The sequence below is a fragment of the Salmo salar genome, chromosome 22, assembly GCF_965601325.2.
Source record: "Salmo salar chromosome 22, fSalSal1, whole genome shotgun sequence".
Taxonomy (NCBI): Eukaryota; Metazoa; Chordata; class Actinopteri; order Salmoniformes; family Salmonidae; genus Salmo; species Salmo salar.
In genome coordinates this window covers 28,907,266-28,929,580 of record NC_138312.1, presented here as the reverse complement: position 1 = coordinate 28,929,580, position 22,315 = coordinate 28,907,266, and the positions used below count along the sequence as shown (strand labels likewise).

Sequence of the window (22,315 nt, the reverse complement as noted above, 5' to 3'; positions counted from 1 at the left end):
TGGATTTAACTAGTTGTTTTCTGATGTCGACCTCTGTGTTTTATGTGTGAGTGATGTGGGGCTCATAGAGTCATAATACCCACAAAACCTAGCGGTCAAACAAGGAAATGGTTCCAATCATTTTTCCACCATTCATTTTTCCCATAGGGGATTTTAGAAACAATTAAAATAAGGCCTGTGTTTTGTGTAGGCTTACCCTGGTGTGACATTTTGATAACCATGTAAATGTCTCACGGACAAGGTGACTTTTATTAATATATTTGCCTGTATTTACCCGACAAAAATTAAATGCTAATGTGGCTGTCATAAAGAACTACAAATGTCATGATGAGACTTCCAAATCGAGCCAAAGGTAAGATTCTCTGGATTAACAATTTTATTTTAGCTAAATTTAGTAATGAATACATTTTGCTACATTTCTTTAAATGGACAATTCTGGGAAATGCCTTATGCAAGTTTTAAATTGAAACAATACCTCTTAGCAAAGGTGTCAGATAGAGATGATGTGCAGGAGCTTGCAGGGATTTGTAGTCTTGCATGCCTACTTTTATGCTAATTAGAATGTTCGAATCTGAGAGTAAATAGTGCCGAATATTTTGATAAAAGTCACCTTGTCCGAGAGAGATTTACACGGTTATCAAAACATCACGCCAGGGTAAGCCTACAGGAAACACTGCCCTTATTTAAATGTTTTCTCAATTCCCTATAGGATAAATGAATGGTGGAATAACGATTGGAACCATTTCCCTGTTTGACAGCTAGGTTTTATGGATATTATGAACTTTCACTGCGGGGCTCTATTCCAGGGGACCTTTTCTCCAAGGGCCCAACCTCAGCACTACACACTGTTAGCCACAAAGTGGCACTGTTTCCATGCAGTCTACGGGTGCATCACAGTAATCTAGTCTAATGGCCTCATCCCCTTCTTTAACACTAATTTGTAGTCACAGAATAGGTGAAAACAATATGGTAGATTCCCACTGGAAATATCACCTGTCTAGTCATCAGTACAGATGAAGGGAAGGAGAGGAGACAAGAAGAGCAAACCACTGTTGAGTAGGCTATTGAGATGCACCCTATCAATAGACTAGAATCCTCTATGCCCTGCCAATCTGAATCATTAAACTTGATTGAACAACCATGAAACAGAAACATCTGATTGGCAGCTGCAAATACATTGGTGGACATTTCACATCAATAGGACTGGACATAAAGAGGGCATTCCACTATACAGAAGCTCTGCTTTTGCAGACAATGTACCGGTATGTCAATCATTCTGTTATCATGGCCTATCAATATCAAATGTTTTGTGCATATTGATATGGAAAGTATTTTGTTATCTAACTTACCTTTTCCCCCCAATGCAATTGCAGTAGACAGTCAGGCAGACTGTTACTCTACAAAACTTGGAAGCATCTCCAAGTACGCGCACTGTCTCCACGACCTCTGCAGAATGAAGCTGCAGGTTCAACCACTGGGGTTTAAAACGTACAGTAACTTTAAACGCATCTCTAATGTTGTAGAGTTTGATGCGGTGTGGATATACTGCACTTCAGTCAGTCAGTTAACCTAGAGCTCAAACAGTCTATTATCATTTTACTGGCAGCGATTTTGTTCTTCATTAGTTTTGATGTACTGTTTGTGATCTTGGTTTATTAGGCACGTTTTTATAATGCTTTAGCCTATACACTGTAGAAAACATTAAGAACATCCCACTTTTGTAGGCCTGTGGACCTTATTTTTTTAGGGGAGGGGACTCAGTTGTGTTCTCAACTTACTGTTGAGAGTTAGAATAGTAGAATTCACAAGGTGCAATTTCAAAAATGTGGTTGTGCATCAGCAGTCACTCAATTAGTCCATGTCAGCAAAACGTTTTTAGATTGGTAACATTTTTTTTACTGGATGTGGGTACGCAGACCCATGAGCCACTGTGGCCCCTCAGGATGAGTTGTTTTTTTGTTGCCCCCACCCCCATCAAAGTTGCCCTCCCCTTCATCTACACTGATTGAAGTGGATTTAAGAAATGACATCAATAAGGGATCATAGCTTTCACCTGGATTCACCTGGTCAGTCTGTCATGCGAAGAGCAGTACACTCAGTGTATAATGTCTTACATTTACATTTACATTTAAGTCATTTAGCAGACGCTCTTATCCAGAGCGACTTACAAATTGGTGCATTCACCATATGATATCCAGTGGAACAACCACTTTACAATAGTGCATCTAAATCTTTTAAGGGGGGGGGGGGGGGGGTTAGAAGGATTACTCTTGACATCACGATTTCCAGAATAAGCTCTTGTCTGTGTGAATGAGGAACTAAAAACAGGTGTTTTATAACAACTTTGTGAGCAGACAAGGTGGGTTAGTATTCACAATGAATGTGAGTTGTGCTCATTTCACATAGAGGCTAGAGAAAGTAGGCTATAACTACAGTCATGTGGACTATTATAGGCTGTACAATTCTTCCATATGAATGTTGGCAAATATACTGAGATGAGTGAAATGTTTTGCTCAGACAGTGGCTCGGCCATCCATCATCTCTGCTTTACCGAACTCTCTCTGCATTTTCAGTCTGTCTTGATTTAATGGCATTTGTAGCTAGAGTGCCAGACCTCTGTCCTTTCTCACATAGCCAGAATGTCACAACTCAGAAGATGCACTTTGGACTACAGTGGTGTATCTAAACACTTCACTGCACATTGGGGGCTGATATACTGGCCTACGTTCACACTGATGAAACCTCAGGGTGCTGTGAGCAAGTTATCCCTCTCCTTTTTGTGTGGAGGGGGTAAACACACACACACGCAGACATGGAGAAGCCTGCGTTGCTACACCCATGGTTCCATTTAACTGACTTTGTTTGTTTGTGTGTGTGACTGACCTCATGTGCTGTTTCCCCTTCTCCTCTTTAACACTGGAAATGCCTAATTCAGCACTTTTAATTGCTGGCGCATGAACACTTTGATGTGTTTTTCTCCTTCAAAGTGCTTGTTTCAGCTTGAGCACTGTCATGATTTGCCCTACTACATGACTCATTTCTCTGCTCATGTTAGACATTTCTTGATTATCCTGACTTGAACATTATTCATGTCCATCTGGTATTTCTGTGCCAGTCAAAGGTAGATACGGCTCAGAGCTGTTTCTTTTGTAACATAATAACTATTAAATCCCTCTCATTTTGGATTTATTGAAGCAGTGACCTCCGACTGACTGTCCTGGTGGTTTAGGTTACTTACCTGTTGTTGTCACTGATACGCTTCGCTGGCAGGTGTGGGACCGGGATGTGATTCTCAGCTTTATAGCGGCCTCAGTAAACAGCCACTCCGGGCATGCTGTGTAGTGACTGACTGACAACTGCTTTACCTCTCTGCTGGGATATAATCAGGTCTTTAAACTGAGAGTCAGATACATAGAGTCTGTCTGCCTTTACAGCAGTGGTCACCAAACCTGGTCCTGGAGAGCTACAGGGTGTGTAGGCCTTTGTTACAGCCTAGCACTAGTCAAACAATCATTATGACCTTGATTCTTTGAGTCAATTGTGTTGGGCTGGAACAGAAATTGTGTTGGGCTGGAACAGAAGTTGTGTTGGGCTGGAACAGAAATTGTGTTGGGCTGGAACAGAAGTTGTGTTGGGCTGGAACAGAAGTTGTGTTGGGCTGGAACAGAAGTTGTGTTGGGCTGGAACAGAAGTTGTGTTGGGCTGGAACAGAAGTTGTGTTGGGCTGGAACAGAAGTCTGCACACCCTAAAGCTCTCCAGGACTAGGGTTAGAAACCATTGTCCTAAGCGATGTGTTCCTAGGAGTATGTGTCCTGAGAAGTGTGTTTTCCACTATTAGTGACAGCCGCTGTTCTGCTTTTGGCTGACACTGTCTTGTGGTGGTTAGCCCCGCCCCTACAAGTCAATTCTCCAGGACATGTAATGGGAATGCTGATATTCCAGTTTCCAACCTGAGCCTGAGCCTGGCACTCCTGACAGCTCCCACGTCAGCTGAAGACAGGTGTGTTACCTCACCACAGGTGCGACACACATCACAACAGGTGTGTTACCTAGGTCAATTTCTGATTACGCCTAGCATTGCGTGGCTTATCGGAAATGACACACACACACACACACACACACAGGACTTACTTCCTTCTGAGAGTTGACAGACATAGGCACATGAGGAGTGGACAGAAACAGCTCTACGAGTGACCCAGAGGAACGTAAGACTGTGAGTTTTGTATTTGTATTGACATTACAGTGTAAATATTCTAAGTGATGGATCAGGCCAAACTTAACAGAATTGAAGAAGTGTAAACTATAAAATGTCTTTATTCATTTAATCATTTAAGTGTGGGAATTAGAAATGTCAAGATGTTTTTAATAAATAATTGATTTACCTGTATATAATAATGAAATGATAGACACAGAGAGCTTACTGTGAAATCTTATTATATATACACTACCATTCAAAAGTTTGGCGTCACTTAGAAAACGTAGAAAATGTTTTTGAGAGAAAAGCAAAACATTTTGTCCATTAAAATAGCATCAAATTGATCCGAAATATAGTGTAGACATTGTTAATGTTGTAAATTACTATTGTAGCTGAAAACGGCAGATTTTTAATGCAATATGTACATAGGCGTACAGAGGCCCATTATCAGCAACCATCACTCCTGTGTTCCAATGGCACGTTGTGTTAGCCTTTTAAATGATAAACCTGGATTAGCTAATTGATCATTAGAAAATCCTTTTACAATTATGTTAGCACAGCTGAAAACTGTTGTTCTGATTAAAGAAGCAATAAAGCTGTCCTTCTTTAGAGTGGTTGAGTATTTGGAGCATCAGCATTTGTGGGTTCGATTACAGTCTCAAAATGGCCAGAAACAAAGGACTTTCTTCTGAAACTTGTCAGTCTATTCTTGCTCTGAGAAATGAAGGCTACTCCATGCGAGAAATTGTCAAGAAACTGAAGATCTCGTACAACGCTGTGTATTACTCCCTTCACAGAACAGTGCAAACTGGCTCTGACTTAAATGGGAAGAGGAGTGGGAGGCTCCGGTGCACAACTGAGCAAGAGGACAAGTACAGTAGAGTGTCTAGTTTGAGAAACAGATGCCTCAGAAGTCCTCAACTGGCAGCTTCATTAAATAGTACCCGCAAAACACCAGTCTCAATGTCAACAGTGAAGAGTCGACTCCGGGATGCTGGCCTTCTATGCTCCAGATACTCAACTAGTCTAAGAAGGGTTAGGGTTTTATTGCTTCTTTAATCAGAACAACAGTTTTCAGCTGTGCTAACATAAGTGCAAAACGGTTTTCTAATGATCAATTAGCCTTTTAAAATGAAAAACTTGGATTAGCTAACACAACGTGCCATTGGAACACAGGAGTGATGGTTGCCGATAATGGGCCTCTGTACACCTATGTAGATATTCCATAAAAAATCTGCCAATTCTAGCTAAAATAGTCATTTAAAACATTAACAATGTATTTTTGATCAATTTGATGTTATTTTAATGGACAGAAAATGTGCTTTTCTTTCAAAAACAAGGACATTTCTAAGTGACCCCAAACTTTTGAATGGTGGTGTATATGAAATCTTAATTTCAAGCAGAGAGCTGCTTTCTGAGATCTGCTAAAATGTTCCTGACTTCCTCAATGTCACAAACAAAAACATACAGAAAAAAATCATAGTTTGACATGACAGGACTATGTATATTCCTCATTTAATTTGTCAAGTTGTCTCAATTGTGATGCCAAGTCTTTATAAGTCAGTTTCTTGTTCCTGATATAAGTCAGACACCAAGTATTGTGTCAGGGTTTGATTGCGTTGTGTGTGAGGTGAGCTGGCAGCCAGGCTGAAAGAGGAGGACACACCTCAGTGTGCACACTGTAGGATATCTCACACAAACAATCTTATCTCTGTGAAATGTCAATGGAGCATTGAGCATACCGCAAGCTTTTTCTTTTCAAAGCCTTTTATATTTAAGTCTGCTTGTGTCATGCTGATTTAGCTTTTTGCGACCCTCAGAAACAACTTTGCAGATGACCACCACAACATGTAAAACCCTCAAATGTTACTTCGAAAAAGCAGTACCGCACTGTCAACAGGGCTCCCGAGGGCTCCCGAGTGGCGCAGCGGTCTAAGGAACTACATCTCAGTGTAAGAGGCGTCACTGCAGTCCCTGGTTCGAGCTCAGTGCTTATTATTGAAAAAGTCTAAATCTGACTTTTGGCATATAATGTTAATGATATGTTAGAGAAAGGCCACACTGAATGATTCAGAACATGAAGAATCCTATTTGTCTTGGTAAAATGTATTTTATAACATAAGGAAGTGAAATTTCATCTACTTAGGAAATGACTGAGCTGATCCACAGAAGTATCACACACACACACACACACACACACACACACACACACATGTGACGCTCCCACATTGGATCAACTGTAAATCCTGTCCCTCAGTTCTTTAAAGCAGACATTTCTATCTGGACAATGTGTTGTAAGTTAAATGTCAGGTGACTGAAGGTACATAAAGCTGGCAGGGTGTATGTACACAGTGATTTATTTGATTCCTTCTTGGGAAGGTACAGTATTTTCCAGCTCACCTGAAGTGTCTTATTTGAATATATCACATCTTGGAATCTTAATCAACTGTTTTCCATCCTGTTTTTCCTGCGAGTTACAGGATGAGGCAGATAGATACATGGAACCCTGCTCTCCCCCCTCTTCTCTGTCATAAGTGTTAAGCTGTAGCTTAACTCCACACCTGTTTAGAACCAGTTTATTCCAGTGGTTACTAAAGTTTCAGCATTGTGACCCATCTAAAGCCCACCAATGAGTCCCGAGTCCAGGCCCACCAGTAGGGAAACACATGTAGAAATGACTGTAGAAATAATTTGGAAGCTTGTTGCGTCCAGTATGACTTATGATATTTTATCCTTTATCATGTTGTGACTATTCATGTTAGCCTGTTCTCCCTTACTTCTCTCAGGGCCCATGTTTCCGTGTGTGGATTTCTCTGTCGATGGGCAGAGTTGAGTTAACTACACCTACACTCACCAGGCATGACCACAAGACTGGAACCCTTTATCTTCACTGACCCTTCTCTACTACCTCCATAGGACAGAGAGAAATAGACGGAGCTAGACATACAACTCTCCCACTATCTCTGTCTGCCAGAAGTGCAATGTGAGTACAGACAACACTATACATGGGGAAGCCGTCCAGTCAGCTATCTTGTCTGTTATCCACTATCTTGAGTAAAGAGACATTGGGACCTCCGGGCAGCAGCATGGGACACAAACACCAGCCTCCTTTCACCCTGCCCCTCATACTCATTTACATACGCAGGTCACTCAAGGACTACCCCCTGTAAGCCTAGACCCTTAGATCACATGGATAGAGAAGAGCATTCTGTCCTGTCCACACAGTTACTATAAACTCCTGTATCACAGTTGTCTCAGAAACTGTGTTGTCTCAGAAACTGTGTGGGAGAGAGACAGAAAGTAGGGGATAGACCAGAGAGCGAGATAGATAGATATAGAGGTATAGACAGAGGAAGCATCTTTGAGTCATGCAGGGCCGTGTGTGTCAGCTGTTGCTGGTGAATGCTTTGACCTGTGGTCTGGAGGTGTGTATGGCTGCAGGGACCTTCTACATCCCCCCTCTACTGCTGCAGGCCGGCATGGAGGAACGCTACATGACCATGGTGCTGGGTGAGTCAACACTCTATGACCATATTGTCATTCTTGAATGACTGTAGTGTGAACACTGTATGACCATGGTTTGAATAAATGATTTGTTCTCCAGCTCTGAAGTAGATCTCCTTCTCTCCCTTCCCGTTCTCTCTCTCTCGCTCTCTCAGGAGTGGGGCCAGTTCTGGGTTTGATCTTCGTGCCCATGATCGGTTTGTATAGTGACTCGTGGCGTGGACGTTTTGGTCGGCGGCGGCCATTCATCTGGCTCCTTTGTGTGGGGATTCTGCTGGGCCTGCAGGTGATGCCCCAGGCCTCTCACCTAGCTGCCTTGCTCTACCCGCAGCACCCCCGCTGGCTGGAGAGGGTCCTGCTGGCAGGGTCAGCCTGTCTGCTGGAGTTCTCTGGGCAGGTAGAGCAGAAAATATATTGTTAAATAGTATAAATACACTAGTGCTGTATCTGGGGTAGGCCATCATTGTAAATACAAATGTGTTCTTAACTGACTTTCCTAGTTAAATAAAGGTTAAATAAAAAAATAAATCTGATTGAGTTGAAGTGAAGTAGTTCATAGGCTTGTAATTGCTGTAGTTTACAGATAACATAGATAACATTGTGATGTAGATGTTTCTGACTATATTTGAATTCTTTATTTGAATTCAAACTGCTACTTACTCTGTGTTTGTGTGTGTGTGTGTGTTTGTGGTGTGTGTGTGTGTGTGTGTGTGTGTGTGTGTGTGTGTGTGTGTGTGTGTGTGTGTGTGTGTGTGTGTGTGTGGTGTGTGTGGTGTGGTGTGGTGTGCCTGCGGTGTGCCTGCGTGCGTGCGTGTGTGGTGTTTATAGCAGCTAAATGACTGTTGTGATCCACAGGCCTGTTTCACGCCGCTGGAAGCTCTGATCTCAGACCAGTTCCCAGGAGAGGAGGAGAGCAGAAGGGCCTTCTCTGTCTACTCACTGATGATCAGCCTAGGAGGATGCCTGGGGTAAGGGACCTCTCTGTCTCTATCTATCTCTCTCACTCTCTCTCTCTGTCAATTCCCTAAAGATCAGCCTTAGGTGCTGCCTGGGGCAGGGTAACTCTCTCCATCTCTCTGAGATAGTGAATTGGACAGAGATCATATCATAAAAGAGACCAGAGTCCTCCTGTGGTATCCCTCTCTGTCTCATCCTAGGTACCTGCTGCCAGCCCTGGACTGGAGCCATGCCCCGACAGCAGCCTACCTGGGCGGTCAGGAGGCCTTCATCTATGCCCTGCTCACCCTCATCTTCCTCACCTGCCTCCTCAGCACAGTCTTCATCTCAGAGGAAAGATACACCAGAGGGGGAGAGACAACCAGGAAGGATGTTAGTGTTAGCTCCACCCTGAGCCGATACTGTGCACACTCCTTGCTGCCGCAGCCTCACTGTGTGCGGCTGGCGGTGGGGCGGAGTGTGTCGCTGTGTGTGTCGGCGCTGCCACGCATGTACAGTGTGTGTATGCACGTGCCAGCAGTCATACGCAGGCTGTTTGTAGCCGAACTGTTCAGCTGGATGGCTCTGATGAGCTTCATGCTGTTCTACACAGATTTTATGGGAGTGGGGCTGTACCGGGGAGTACCCAACGCTACACCTGGAACACAGGAGAGACTACGATACGATGAAGGTAGGATGGACAGACTTTAACTTGATTCTTATCTTTTCATTTACCGCAACGTTTCGCAGCAAATTTGTCTTCTCCTTTTTTCCTTTCCACTCCTTATCTTAAACCCTTGTAACATTTTCATATTAGATTGTCAATACATCCATTTCAATACACTCATACACCTACTTTCCCCCGTATCTCCCCAGGTGTGCGCATGGCGAGTGTGGGTCTATTCCTGCAGTGCCTGACCTCAGTGGTCTGCTCCATCCTGATGGAGCGCTGGATAGTGTTGCTAGGCACCCGGGCTGTGTATGTTAGCAGTGTGGTCCTGCTAGCGTTAGCTACAGCTGTGATGAGTTTCTCAACGAGTGTAGTGATGGTCACTGTCATGGCCGCAGCTACTGGATATACCTTCTGTGTGCTGCAGGTCCTGCCCTACACCCTGCTGTGTCTGTACCACTCTGACAGACAGGTGAGACAGATTACCACTACATGTTCTGACAGGGAAGTGATCCCAGTAGATAAGCCCAATCCCACCCTATTCTCTCTATCGCTCTCTCTTCTCCATCTCTCTGTCTTTACTCCCATCCCCCTCTCTCCCTCTCTCTCTCAGGTCTTCTTCTCCAGTTCCAAATCCAGACCTTCTCACCCAGGAGATAGTGATGACCACATCCACTCCAAGCCCCTCCTTCCCCCTGACTCCGTCCATGGCAATAGGTATCCAGAGGGGGTCAATCTCCCCGGGGCCCCAATTCTTTCCTCCTCCACCTCCCCCCACGTGTCCCTTCCCCTGGAGAGAGAAGGAGAGCCCATACCCCTGCCTCAGAGAGGGATGTGTCTAGACATGGCTATCCTAGACAGTGCCTACCTGCTTTCACAGGTAAACACTAAAGCTAGGCTCTAAAGGTTAGACCAGTTGACCAGTGAACAGACTAGTGTGTGTTATTTGCCTCAACAATAATGGTTATTCTATTGTGTTCTCTTCTCTGGCCAGGTGCTGCCTGCTCTGTGTCTGGGCTCCATAGTGCAGCAGTCTCACAGTGTCAGTGCCTATATGGCCTCAGCCTGCTCCCTCAGCATCATGGCCATGCTCTGCTCCACCGGTGTCATCTTCACACGCAGTGACCTCCACAAGCTCACAGGGTCAAAGGACAGCGCTCCAACACTGACGGGGCTAAAGAGTTAACCCATTGTGGATGTATCTGTGTTGTGGAATTGCAGATTTCTATTGGAGTTTGTCTGTCCATTATCATCGAATGGAATCCGGAATCCTGTAGAATCCGGTATGGAATCCTGTGGAATCCGGTATGGAATCCTGTAGAATCCGGTATGGAATCCTATAGATTGCAAAATATGCCATCTGACTCCTCAAATGCATCAGGGGTTAAAGAACCAAGGGTTGATGGTTGCAGTCCTGACATCAGCACCTCTGAGACTGACTGACAGACTGACAGACTGACAGACTGACTGACTGAAAGGACAGGTACTTCTTGTTTAGTGTGCTGGCACAACCAAGAGAGGAGGTCAATCCTGGGAAACACTGTAATGGACAGTAAAATAGTTTTCCTTCCTAAATTGGCCACCATATATGCTGGTCACAGATGCTTCAACATATCAGGGGGAATACTGAGACAGGCCACTGTTCCTCTGACACGATAAAGGGGGATAAAGTGATACTGCTTATTGCTATGTCTGACATGTATTATGTTTGCTATTGGTTACTGCAATCGAACATGTTTCAAAGTACACTTTGTTTACTGTTATAACTAAAATGTAGCATGATTGCTATCTGAGGCCATGAGAGTATTCTGAAGTCTGTTGTGCCTTTGTGTACAGTAAGTTTACTAGATGTATATACAGTGGGGAGAACAAGTATTTGATACACTGCCGATTTTGCAGGTTTTCCTACTTACAAAGCATGTAGAGGTCTGTAATTTTTATCATAGGTACACTTCAACTGTGAGAGACGGAATCTAAAACAAAAATCCAGAAAATCACATTGTATGATTTTTAAGTAATTAATTTGCATTTTATTGCATGACATAAGTATTTGATCACCTACCAACCAGTAAGAATTCCGGCTCTCACAGACCTGTTAGTTTTTCTTTAAGAAGCCCTCCTGTTCTCCACTCATTACCTGTATTAACTGCACCTGTTTCAACGTGTTACCTGTATAAAAGTTACCTGTTCACACACTCAATCAAACAGACTCCAACCTCTCCACAATGGCCAAGACCAGAGAGCTGTGTAAGGACATCAGGGATAAAATTGTAGACCTGCACAAGGCTGGGAAGGGCTACAGGACAATAGGTAAGCAGCTTGGTGAGAAGGCAACAACTGTTGGCGCAATTATTAGAAAATGGAAGAAGTTCAAGATGACGGTCAATCACCCTCGGTCTGGGGCTCCATGCAAGATCTCACCTCGTGGGGCATCAATGATCATGAGGAAGGTGAGGGATCAGCCCAGAACTACACGGCAGGACCTGGTCAATGACCTGAAGAGAGCTGGGACCACAGTCTCAAAGAAAACCATTAGTAACACACTACGCCGTCATGGATTAAAATACTGCAGTGCACGCAAGGTCCCCCTGCTCAAGCCAGCGCATGTCCAGGCCCGTCTGAAGTTTGCCAATGACCATCTGGATGATCCAGAGGAGGAATGGGAGAAGGTCATGTGGTCTGATGAGACAAAAATAGAGCTTTTTGGTCTAAACTCCACTCGCTGTGTTTGGAGGAAGAAGAAGGATGAGTACAACCCCAAGAATACCATCCCAACCGTGAAGCATGGAGGTGGAAACATCATTCTTTGGGGATGCTTTTCTGCAAAGAGGACAGGACTACTGCACCGTATTGAGGGGAGGATAGATGGGGCCATGTATCGCGAGATCTTGGCCAACAACCTCCTTCCCTCAGTAAGAGCATTGAAGATGGGTCGTTGCTGGGTCTTCCAGCATGATACCGACCCGAAACACACAGCCAGGGAAACTAAGGAGTGGCTCCGTAAGAAGCATCTCAAGGTCCTGGAGTGGCCTAGCCAGTCTCCAGACCTGAACCCAATAGAAAATCTTTGGAGGGAGCTGAAAGTCCATATTGCCCAGCGACAGCCCCGAAACCTGAAGGATCTGGAGAAGGTCTGTATGGAGGAGTGGGCCAAAATCCCTGCTGCAGTGTGTGCAAACCTGGTCAAGAACTACAGGAAACGTATGATCTCTGTAATTGCAAACAAAGGTTTCTGTACCAAATATTAAGTTCTGCTTTTCTGATGTATCAAATACTTATGTCATGCAATAAAATGCAAATTAATTACTTAAAAATCATACAATGTGATTTTCTGGATTTCCGTCTCTCACAGTTGAAATGTACCTATGATAAAAATTACAGACCTCTACATGCTTTGTAAGTAGGAAAACCTGCAAAATCGGCAGTGTATCAAATACTTGTTCTCCCCACTGTAGGGATGTATGTATTTATGTGAGCCCAAGGGCCAGAGGGAAAGTTGGGGTATGACTCCCACTCTGCTATTTGCATTGGGGTTGAGGGGTAAGGAGGAGAGGTGATGTGTTTTTGTGTGTTTTCCCCCCATGTTTCCATGATAATGATAATTCCTTGTGTGTGATTTTGGGGGGGTGGGGTCAGGGGACTCCTCTCAGTGTGTCTGATCCAATGACGTATATAAATCCTCGATTGACGATGCTATGTATTGGCCATTGAGAGGCTTTGAAGACACCGGTAGGCCATATTGGCATTCCCCAGTAGGAGCTGTCTTCTATAGGAATGAATGGAATTCTACAGTATTTCAATTAAATGTTTCAAGGACAAAATTACATTACATTTAAGTATTTTGTTGTCGTACAGGGGACAGTAATATTAGTACAAAAAAAAACTGTTTAGCGCACACAATATAATTTAAAAGTATGCATTCAGGTGTCTGTAATAGAATAAACGTGTCAATTGATAAATGTGTCAATTGAGGAGTGCCATGATGGCTGCCCGGTGGCTTCTATACAGCACCAGGGTTTTAAAACATCATTGGTCTGATCCGATCCTGCTGTGCTCTGTTGCCAGGGAAGCTATCTGGTTCCACTCTCATAAGGAGTGCCATATGTAACATAGTACAGTTAAATACAGTACAACATGAAGATAGGCTAAAACTGCTTCTCTAATAGAAATCTCCAATCACACTTGTAGGTGACTTTGGCTAGCGTAGAAACACGTCATCGGGTCTAACGTTTGTCTCGCACCGAACTGCGTATGAGCAGACCTTCAAATCAAAGGCACTCCTTTTTTTGGGGGGGGGGGGGGGGGGGTGAAAACGTGTCAGTTTGTCACTTTCACGAGGTTGGAGGAATAACATGTGTAACTATTTAAGACATTTGCTCGACTCTATGATGTGGCTTTAGATTTCCAAAAAATTAACAACTAAGAAATTACCTCTACCATTTCAAACCCCTGCCTAGTCTGTTTTGTCTGTTTTGCAAGTGTTCCCGGAACATCTCTTGATGTTGCGCTTCTGGGTTTAAAACCTCTGTGGTACAGTACTCACAGAGACTCCTCTTCACTCTCACTTGTCTGTCATGCACAGTTGAAGTCGGAAGTTTACATACACCTTAGCCAAATACATTTAAACTCAGTTTTTCACAATTCCTGACATTTAATCCTAGTAAAAATTCTCTGTCTCTGTCACCACTTTATTTTAAGAATGTGAAATGTCAAAATAATAGAGAGAATGATTTATTTCAGCTTTTATTTCTTTTATCACATTCCCAGTGGGTCAGGAGTTTACATACACTCAACTAGTAGTTGGTAGCATTGACTTTAAATTGTTTAACTTGGGTCAAACGTTTCGGGTAGCCTTCCACAAGCTTCCCACAATAAGTTGGGTGAATTGTGGCCCATTCCTCCTGACAGAGCTGGTGTAACTGAGTCAAGTTTGTAGGCCTCCTTGCACACACACACTTTTTCAGTTCTGCCCACAAATGTTCTATAGGATTGAGGTCAGGGCTTTGTGATTGCCACTCCAATACCTTGACTTTGTTGTCCTTAAGCCATTTTGCCACAACTTTGGAAGTATGCTTGGGGTCATTGTCCATTTGGAAGACCCATTTGCGACCAAGCTCTTCCTGACTGATGTCTTGAGATGTTGCTTCAATATATCCACATAATTTTCCTGCCTTATGATGCAATCTATTTTGTGAAGTGCACCAGTCCCTCCTGCAGCAAAGCACCCCCACAACATGATGCTGCCACCCCCGTGCTTAACGGTTGGGATGGTGTGCTTAACGGTTGGGATGGTGTTCTTCGGCTTGCAAGCCTCCCACTTTTTCCTCCAATCATAACAATGGTTATTATGGCCAAACAGGTCTATTTTTGTTTCATCAGACCAGAGGACATTTCTCTAAAAAGTACAATCTTTGTCCCCATGTGCAGTTGCAAACCGTAGTCTGGCTTTTTTTATGGCGGTTTTGGAGCAGTGGCTTTTTCCTTGCTGAGTGGCCTTTCAGGTAATGTCGATTTAGGACTCGTTTTACTGTGGATATAGACACTTTTGTGCCTGTTTCCTCCAGCATCTTCACAAGATCCTTTGCTGTTGTTCTGGGATTGATTTGCACTTTTCGCACCAAAGAACGTTCATCTCTAGGAGAGAGAACGTGTCATCTTCCTAAGCGGTATGACTTCTGCGTGGTCCCATGGTGTTTATACTTGCATACTATTGTTTGTACAGATGAACGTGGTACCTTCAGGCGTTTGGAAATTGCTCCCAAGGATGAACCAGACTTGTGGAGGTCTACAATTTTTTTCTGAGGTCTTGGCTGATTTCTTTTGATTTTCCCATGATGTCAAGCAAAGAGGCACTGAGTTTGAAGGTAGGCCTAAAAATACATCCACAGGTACACCTCCAATGGACTCAAATGATATCAATTAGTCTATCAGAAACTTCTAAAGCCTTGACATCATTTTCTGGAATTTTCCAATCTGTTTAAAGGCACAGTCAACTTAGTGTATGTAAACTTCTGACCCACTGGAATTGTGATACAGTGAATTATAAGTGAAATAATCTGTGTAAACAATTGTTGGAAAAATTACTTGTGTTATGCACAAAGTAGATGTCCTAATCGACTTGCCAAAACTATAGTTTGTTAACAAGACATTTGTGGAGTGGTTGAAAAAACAGTTTTAATGTCTCCAACCTAAGTGTATGTAAACTTCTGACTTCAACTGTATGTCCATTTTGCTGATTGTAATTATATGGTAAGCAAGGGATGGAAATAAACCGGAAAGAACAAAATTATTTGAGGAACAGAACCCGAACCAAAAACGAAAGTGATCTATAATGTTCCGCAACATAACTGTTCATTTAAATGCATGGGAACTAGTTAATAATATTCTGTTAAGTCCCAGGCATTTTTTTCCAGTCCCACAAAAATCTCAACAAAGTGCCTATGCAATGCCCTCACTCTGTCACCAAAGATTATGGATATACTGACAAGATACATGTCTCTCCACCCTAACAATGGGAGTCATTGTCCACAAAGCGGCATGGCGGGCTGTCTAGCTCCCGTCTATCCTTTCTTTGGATTGGTGCATGCATCTAATTATTGTAATCCTTTTTTAAATATTCGATGAGGGTTGTTGACGTCAAACGCCAGTAGAGAGAGATACTACTAACCTCATGCCATTAATATGCATAGCCATCTTGAGACAACTCCGATATAAAGTGTTTTTTCTCAAAGTTGCTGGGATGTCCTACTTATATCAGTACACTCGAAACAGCTTAAGTATTATGAAACTTCTATTCGATCAAATAAACTTCATGTAGCAAATAAGCCATTCGATGTTTTGGTGGGGAGGGGAATTCAACACTCATTAACCATCATATGTATGTAGATTTTTTTTATGCATAAGTTAGCTAGCTTAGCTAGCATGTTCTCCAGTTGCATTGGCTGCTAGCTAGGTCTGACCATAAAAACTATTTTAAAAAACGTATGTCCATGGAGAGTGACAATTGAGGTCTGATAAACCTCTTGCTATGTCATAAATTGGGTTATAATTTGAGTATTTTGAAACGGATGGCGATAGATTTGATTTGTTGATTGACTAGGCTACTTGGCTAGTACCTGACGATGGTAACCAAGTCACATGACCCATCATGTAAATACAGTGCATTTGGAAAGTATTCAGACCCCTTGACTTTTTCCACATTTAGTAACGTTACAGTTTTATTCTAAAATTAATTAAATAGTTTTTTCCCTTACTAATCTACACACAATACCCCATAGTGACAAAGCAAAAACAAGTTTTATACATTTTTTGCCAATTTATAAAAAATTAAAAACTGAAATTTGTTCCTACAATCCGGTCTCTATGACTACCCTTATGTATGTTTTCTACAGAAGAGTGCCAACTTAACTTTTAAAAAGTTACTACAAATCAAATCAAATGGATTTGTCACATGCGTCGAATACAACAAGTGTGTTGATTGTACCGTAAAATGCTTACTTATGAGCCCATTCCCAGCAATGCAGTTAAAAAGTAAGAAAATTAACAATAAATATGAAGTAAAATAGTTCCACAATAAAATAACAATAACGAGGCTATATACAGGCTATATACAAGGAGTACCGGTAATGAGTTAGTGTACTGAAGAGGTACTTGGGTTGATTTATTGAGGTAATATGTACATGTAGGTTTGGTTAGGTGATTGAAGTACTATGGACATCTAGGTATGGGTAAAAAGCAGAAAGTCTGGGTAGCCGTTTGATTAACTGCTTGGCAGTCTTATGGCTTTGGGGTAGAATCTGTTCAAAAGAACTTAGGTCCCAGATTTGGTACTCTGGTACCAGTAACGCTTATACCGCTGATTGAGTGTAGTCTGGCCCAGGAGTGTGAAGGTGAACGGAAAGGCACTGGAGCAACGAACCGCCCTTGCTGTCTCTGCCTGGCATACCCTAATACAGGGGCTGAGTCACTGGCTTACTGGTACTCTTCCATGTTGTCCCTAGGAGGGGTGCGTCACTTGAGTAGGTTGAGGCACTGACGTGATCTTCCTGACCTTCTTTCTTTCTTTCTTTCTTTCTTTCTTTCTTTCTTTCTTTCTTTCTTTCTTTCTTTCTTTCTTTCTTTCTTCTTTCTCTCTTTCTTTCTTTCTTTCTTTCTTTCTCTCAGAGGACCTGTCCTAGGACCATGCCTCAGGACTACCTGGCCTGATGACTCCTTGCTGTCCCCAGTTCACCTGTCTGTGCTGCTGCTCCAGTTTCAACTGTTCTGCCTGCGGCTATGGAACTCTGATCTGTTCACCGGACGTGCTACCTGTCCCAGACCTGCTGTTTTCAACTCTCTAGAGACAGCAGGAGCGGTAGAGATACTCTGAATGATCGGCTATGAAAAGCCAACTGACATGCACTCCTGAGGTGCTGACCTGTTGCACCCTCGACAACCACTGTGATTATTATTATTTGACCCTGCTGGTCATCTATGAACATTTGAACATCTTGGCCATGTTCTGTTATAATCTCCACCTGGCACAGCCAGAAGAGGACTGGCCACCCCTCATAGCCTGGTTCCTCTCTAGAGTTCTTCCTAAGTTCTGGCCTTTCTAGGGAGTTTTTCCTAGCCACCGTGCTTCTACACCTGCATTGCTTGCTGTTTGGGGTTTTAGGCTGGGTTTCTGTACAGCACTTTGTGACATCAGCTGATGTAAGAAGGGCTTTATAATTCAATTTGATTGATTGATTGCTTACCGTGCAGTAGCAGAGAGAACAGACTGTAACTTGGGTGGCTGGAGTCTTCCTCTGACATCACCTGGTATAGAGGTCCTGGATGACAGGGAGCTCGTGCCCCAGTGATGTACTGAGCCGTATGCACTACCCTCTGTAGTGCCTTGCTGTCGGATGCGAGCAGTTTCCATACCAAGCGGTGATGCAGCCATTCAAGATGCTCTCAATGGTGCCGACAGGGCAGGAGATGCCTAGTGGATAAAGTTGAAGTCAGGTCAAAGGAAGGGAGGGCATTGATGAATGAAAAACAAACCGGGTGGTCTCGAGCACATCTCTGTCCCTTAGGTAATATTTACAAGAGAGAGAAATAATTAATGGCAGCACATCCAAGATCACAAAGTACATCAGGTACAGTATTCTAAACCTGGCACTTAAATTTTCTTTCAAAAATCAATTAATTTGATAGTCAGGAGTCTGTTTCGACTCCAAAATGCCTTTGTCCCATTAATCTGTACTTTCTCCTGAAGTGTTCATTCAGCACTCCAACTGAAGATGGGCACTCAAACTGAAGATGGCACCAAAAGACATGGTAGCTTTGCTTCTAGCTCCTAAGCAACTTTGAAGTATTTAACCCAGAACATTTTTTAATTCACAGAGTCATGGCTCTCTCTGGATATACTGTCCCCATGCATACAGCCAGCTGGGTTCTCAGTACATTGCGCAGACAGGAATAAAGAACTCTCCGGGAAGAAGAAAGGCGGTGGTGTATGTTTCATGATCAACTACTTATGGTGTGATTGTGATAATCTACAGGAATTCAAGTCCTTTTGTTCACCCAACCTAGAATATCTCACAATCAAATGTCGACCGTATTACCTACCAAGAGAATTCTCTTCTGTTATAGTCACAGCCGTGTGTATTCCCCCTCAAGCCGATACCACGACGGCCCTCAAGGAACTACACTGGACTTTGTTGAAACTGGAAACCACATACCCTGAGGCCGCATTTATTGTAGCTGGGGATTTTAACAAAGCAAATTTGAGGAAAACACTACCGAAGTTCTATCAACACATTGCCTGTAGTACTCGCACTACAAAAACTCTCAAACATCGTTACTCTCCCTTCCGGGACAGCTACAAGGCCCTCCACTGCCCTCCCTTCGGCAAATCAGATCACAACTCCATTCTGCTCCTCCCTTCCTATAGGAAGAAACTCAAACAGGAAGTACCATTGCTAAGGTCTATTTAGAATCCATGCTTCAAGATTGTTTCAATCACGTCGACTGGGGTATGTTCTGGGTTGCCTCAGAGAATAACATTGACGTATACACAGACACGGTGACTGAGTTCATCAGGAAGTGTATAGGGGATGTTGTGTCCACTGTGACTATTAAAACCTACCCAAACCAAAAACAGTGGATAGATGGCAGCTCTCGTGCAAAAATGAAAGCGCGAACCACTGCATTTAACCACGGCAAGGTGATTGGAAATATGGTCAGATACAAACAGTGTAATCTTTCCCTCTGTAAGGCAATCAAACAGGCAAAACGTTAGTACAGAGACAAAGTGGAGTTGCAATTCAACGGCTCAGACAAGAGACGTATGTGGCAGGGTCTACAGACAATCACGGATTACAAGGGAAAATCAGCCAAGTCGCAGACACCGACGTCTTGCTCCCGGACAAGCTAAACACCTTTGCCCGCTTTGAGGATAGCACAGTGCCACCGACACGGTCCGCTCCCAACATCCCCACAGCATGACGCTGCTACCATGATGCTTCACTGTAGGGATGGTGCCAGGTTTCCTCCAGACATGGTGCTTGGCATTCAGGCCAAAGAGAATCTTGTTTCTCATGGTCTGAGAGTCTTTTGGTGCCTTTTGGAAAAGTGGGCTGTCATGTGCCTTTTACTGAGGAGTGGCTTCTGTCTGGCCACTCTACCATAAAGGCCCAATTGGTGGAGTGCTGCAGAGATGATTGTCCTTCTGGAAGGTTCTCCCATCTCGCCAGAGGAACTCTAGAGCTCTGTCAGAGTGACCATCGGGTTCTTGGTCACCTCCTTGACCAAGGCCCTTCTCCCCCGATTGCTCAGTTTGGCCGGGCTGCCAACTCTAGGAAGAGTCTTGGTGGTTCCAAACTTCTTCCATTTAAGAATGATGGAGGCCATTGTGTTCTTGGGGAAGTTCAATGTTGCAGAAATGTTTTGGTACTCTTCGCCAGATCTGTGCCTCGACACAATCCTGTCTCGGTGCTCTACGGACAATTCCTTTGACCTCATGGCTTGGTTTTTGCTCTGACATAAACTGTCAACTGTGGGACCTTATATAGACAGGTGTGTGCCTTTCCAAATCATGTCCAATAAATTGAATTTTACCTAATGCTCAAACACTTTTGATAATATATTGGATTGTTTTATATATTTTTATGGTTTTAAACAGTTTGTAATTGTATCAAGGGAAAGGTTAAGTTGTTACACAAGGTAATAGCACGTAGTAGTGCCTTACATAATTTCATTTTTATTTGCAAGCTTCTTTCTCCTTCCTTTTATCTTGTGAATAAAATATTTTAAACATCAAACATTATTTTTCATATGTAAACTAAATTATTTGAATTTGACTGTCCATTATGTTTGATACAGAAGTTATTCATAAGGACTGGGCTGGAATCAGATTACACCACCCAAATCCACACCAACACAATGAAGGGATTAAAAACACAGCAGACTGGATCATTGTGGCCAATATCCTGAATCTCCAGCAGAGGTCCCCGTTGTATTGCTAAAACACTCCCAAACATGATAATGGAGGTAGGCTCTGGTCTTGCAATGTGGTCTCAGGTCATTTCATATTATTCTGTACGTAAAGCCATTAGTATGATCTATTTACTATGATCTATTTACTATGATCTGTTATGTTTGGTATGGTATGTATTAATTTGTGGATGTCCATCATCCATTTCGTTTGATATGTTATGAATTACAATTCGTATATGTTCGAATTGTAATTCGTACAATTTGTTAGGGATTTGAAAAAGTAAACTATGTTACGAATAGGAAAAAATTATGATACGTTATGAATTCCAATTTGTTGTGGCTAACGTTAGCTAGGTGACTAATGCTAACATTAGCTAGCGCTAATCTAATCAAATCAAATGTATTGGTCACATACATGGTTAGCAGATGTTAATGCAAGTGTAGCGAAATGCTTGTGCTTCGAGTTCTGACCGTGCAGTAATATCTAACAAGTAATCTAACAATTTCACAACTACCTTATACACACAAGTGTAAAGGAATGAATAAGAATATGTACATATAAATATATGGATGAGCGATGGCCGTGCGGCATAGGCAAGATGCAGTATATGGTATAGAGTACAGTATATACATGTGATGAGTAACGTAGGGTATGTAAACATTATATAAAGTGGCATTGTTTAAAGTGACTAGTGATACATTTATTACATCCCATTTTTAATCATTAAAGTGGCTAGAGATTTGAGTCAGTATGTTGGCAGCAGCCTCTCTATGTTAGTCATGGCTGTTTAACAGTCTGATGGCATTGAGATAGAAGCTGTTTTTCACTCTCTCGGTCCCAGCTTTGAAGCACCTGTACTGACCTCGCCTTCTGGATGATAGCGGGGTGAACAGGCAGTGGCTCGGGTGGTTGTTGTCCTTGATGATCTTTTTGGCCTTCCTGTGACATCGGGTGGTGTAGGTGTCCTGGAGGGCAGGTATTTTGCCCCCGGTGATGCGTTGTGTAGACCTCACTACCCTCTGGAGAGCCTTACGGTTGTGGGCGGAGCAGCTGCCGTACCAGGCGGTGATACAGCCCGACAGGATGCTCTCGATTGTGCATCTGTAAAAGTTTGTGAGTGTTTTCGGTGGCAAGCCAAATTGCTTCAGCCTCCTGAGGTTGAAGAGGCGCTGTTGCGCCTTCTTCACCACGCTGTCTGTGTGGGTGGACCATTTCAGTTTGTCTGTGATGTGTACACTGAGGAACTTAAAACGTTCCACATTCTCCACTACTGCTCCGTCGATGTGGATAGAGGGGTGCTCCCTCTGCTGTTTCCTGAAATCCCCGATCATCTCCTTTGTTTTGTTGACGTTGAGTATGAGGTTATTTTCCTGACACCACACTCCAGGGGCCCTCACCTCCTCCCTGTAGGCCGTCTCGTCGTTGTTGGTAATCAAGCCTACCACTGTAGTGTCATCTGCAAACTTGATGATTGAGTTGGAGGCGTGCATGGCCACGCAGTCATGGGTGAACAGGGAGTACAGGAGAGGACTGAGAACGCACCCT

The 22,315-nt window shown here is 43.2% G+C and overlaps 1 protein-coding gene across 2 annotated transcripts; it reads left to right on the top strand.

Annotated features, from left to right (window-relative positions):
- The first annotated feature begins 3,861 nt into the window (after nt 1-3,861).
- LOC106583108 (solute carrier family 45 member 3) lies at nt 3,862-11,112 on the top strand. 2 transcript variants are annotated; one of them, XM_014166934.3, is made up of 9 exons: nt 3,862-4,214; nt 6,017-6,148; nt 6,983-7,706; nt 7,856-8,097; nt 8,556-8,668; nt 8,858-9,327; nt 9,513-9,778; nt 9,920-10,186; nt 10,301-11,112. In XM_014166934.3, the coding sequence occupies exons 3-9, from the start codon at nt 7,565-7,567 to the stop codon at nt 10,490-10,492; spliced, it is 1,692 nt and encodes a 563-aa protein (XP_014022409.1). In that variant the 5' UTR covers nt 3,862-4,214; nt 6,017-6,148; nt 6,983-7,564; the 3' UTR covers nt 10,493-11,112. The 2 variants fall into 2 exon arrangements, with proteins under 2 accessions (XP_014022409.1, XP_014022410.1); XM_014166935.3 differs by lacking the exon at nt 6,017-6,148.
- The last annotated feature ends 11,203 nt before the right edge of the window (nt 11,113-22,315 follow it).

What these genes read in the sequence shown, in the direction of transcription:
- LOC106583108 (XM_014166935.3), top strand. Translation starts at nt 7,565, where the DNA reads ATGCAGGGCCGTGTGTGTCAGCTGTTGCTGGTGAATGCTTTGACCTGT. An exon ending in CTACATGACCATGGTGCTGG is followed by an intron (nt 7,707 to 7,855) that starts GTGAGTCAACAC and finishes TCGCTCTCTCAG; the next exon opens with GAGTGGGGCCAGTTCTGGGT. An exon ending in GTGCCTACCTGCTTTCACAG is followed by an intron (nt 10,187 to 10,300) that starts GTAAACACTAAA and finishes TTCTCTGGCCAG; the next exon opens with GTGCTGCCTGCTCTGTGTCT.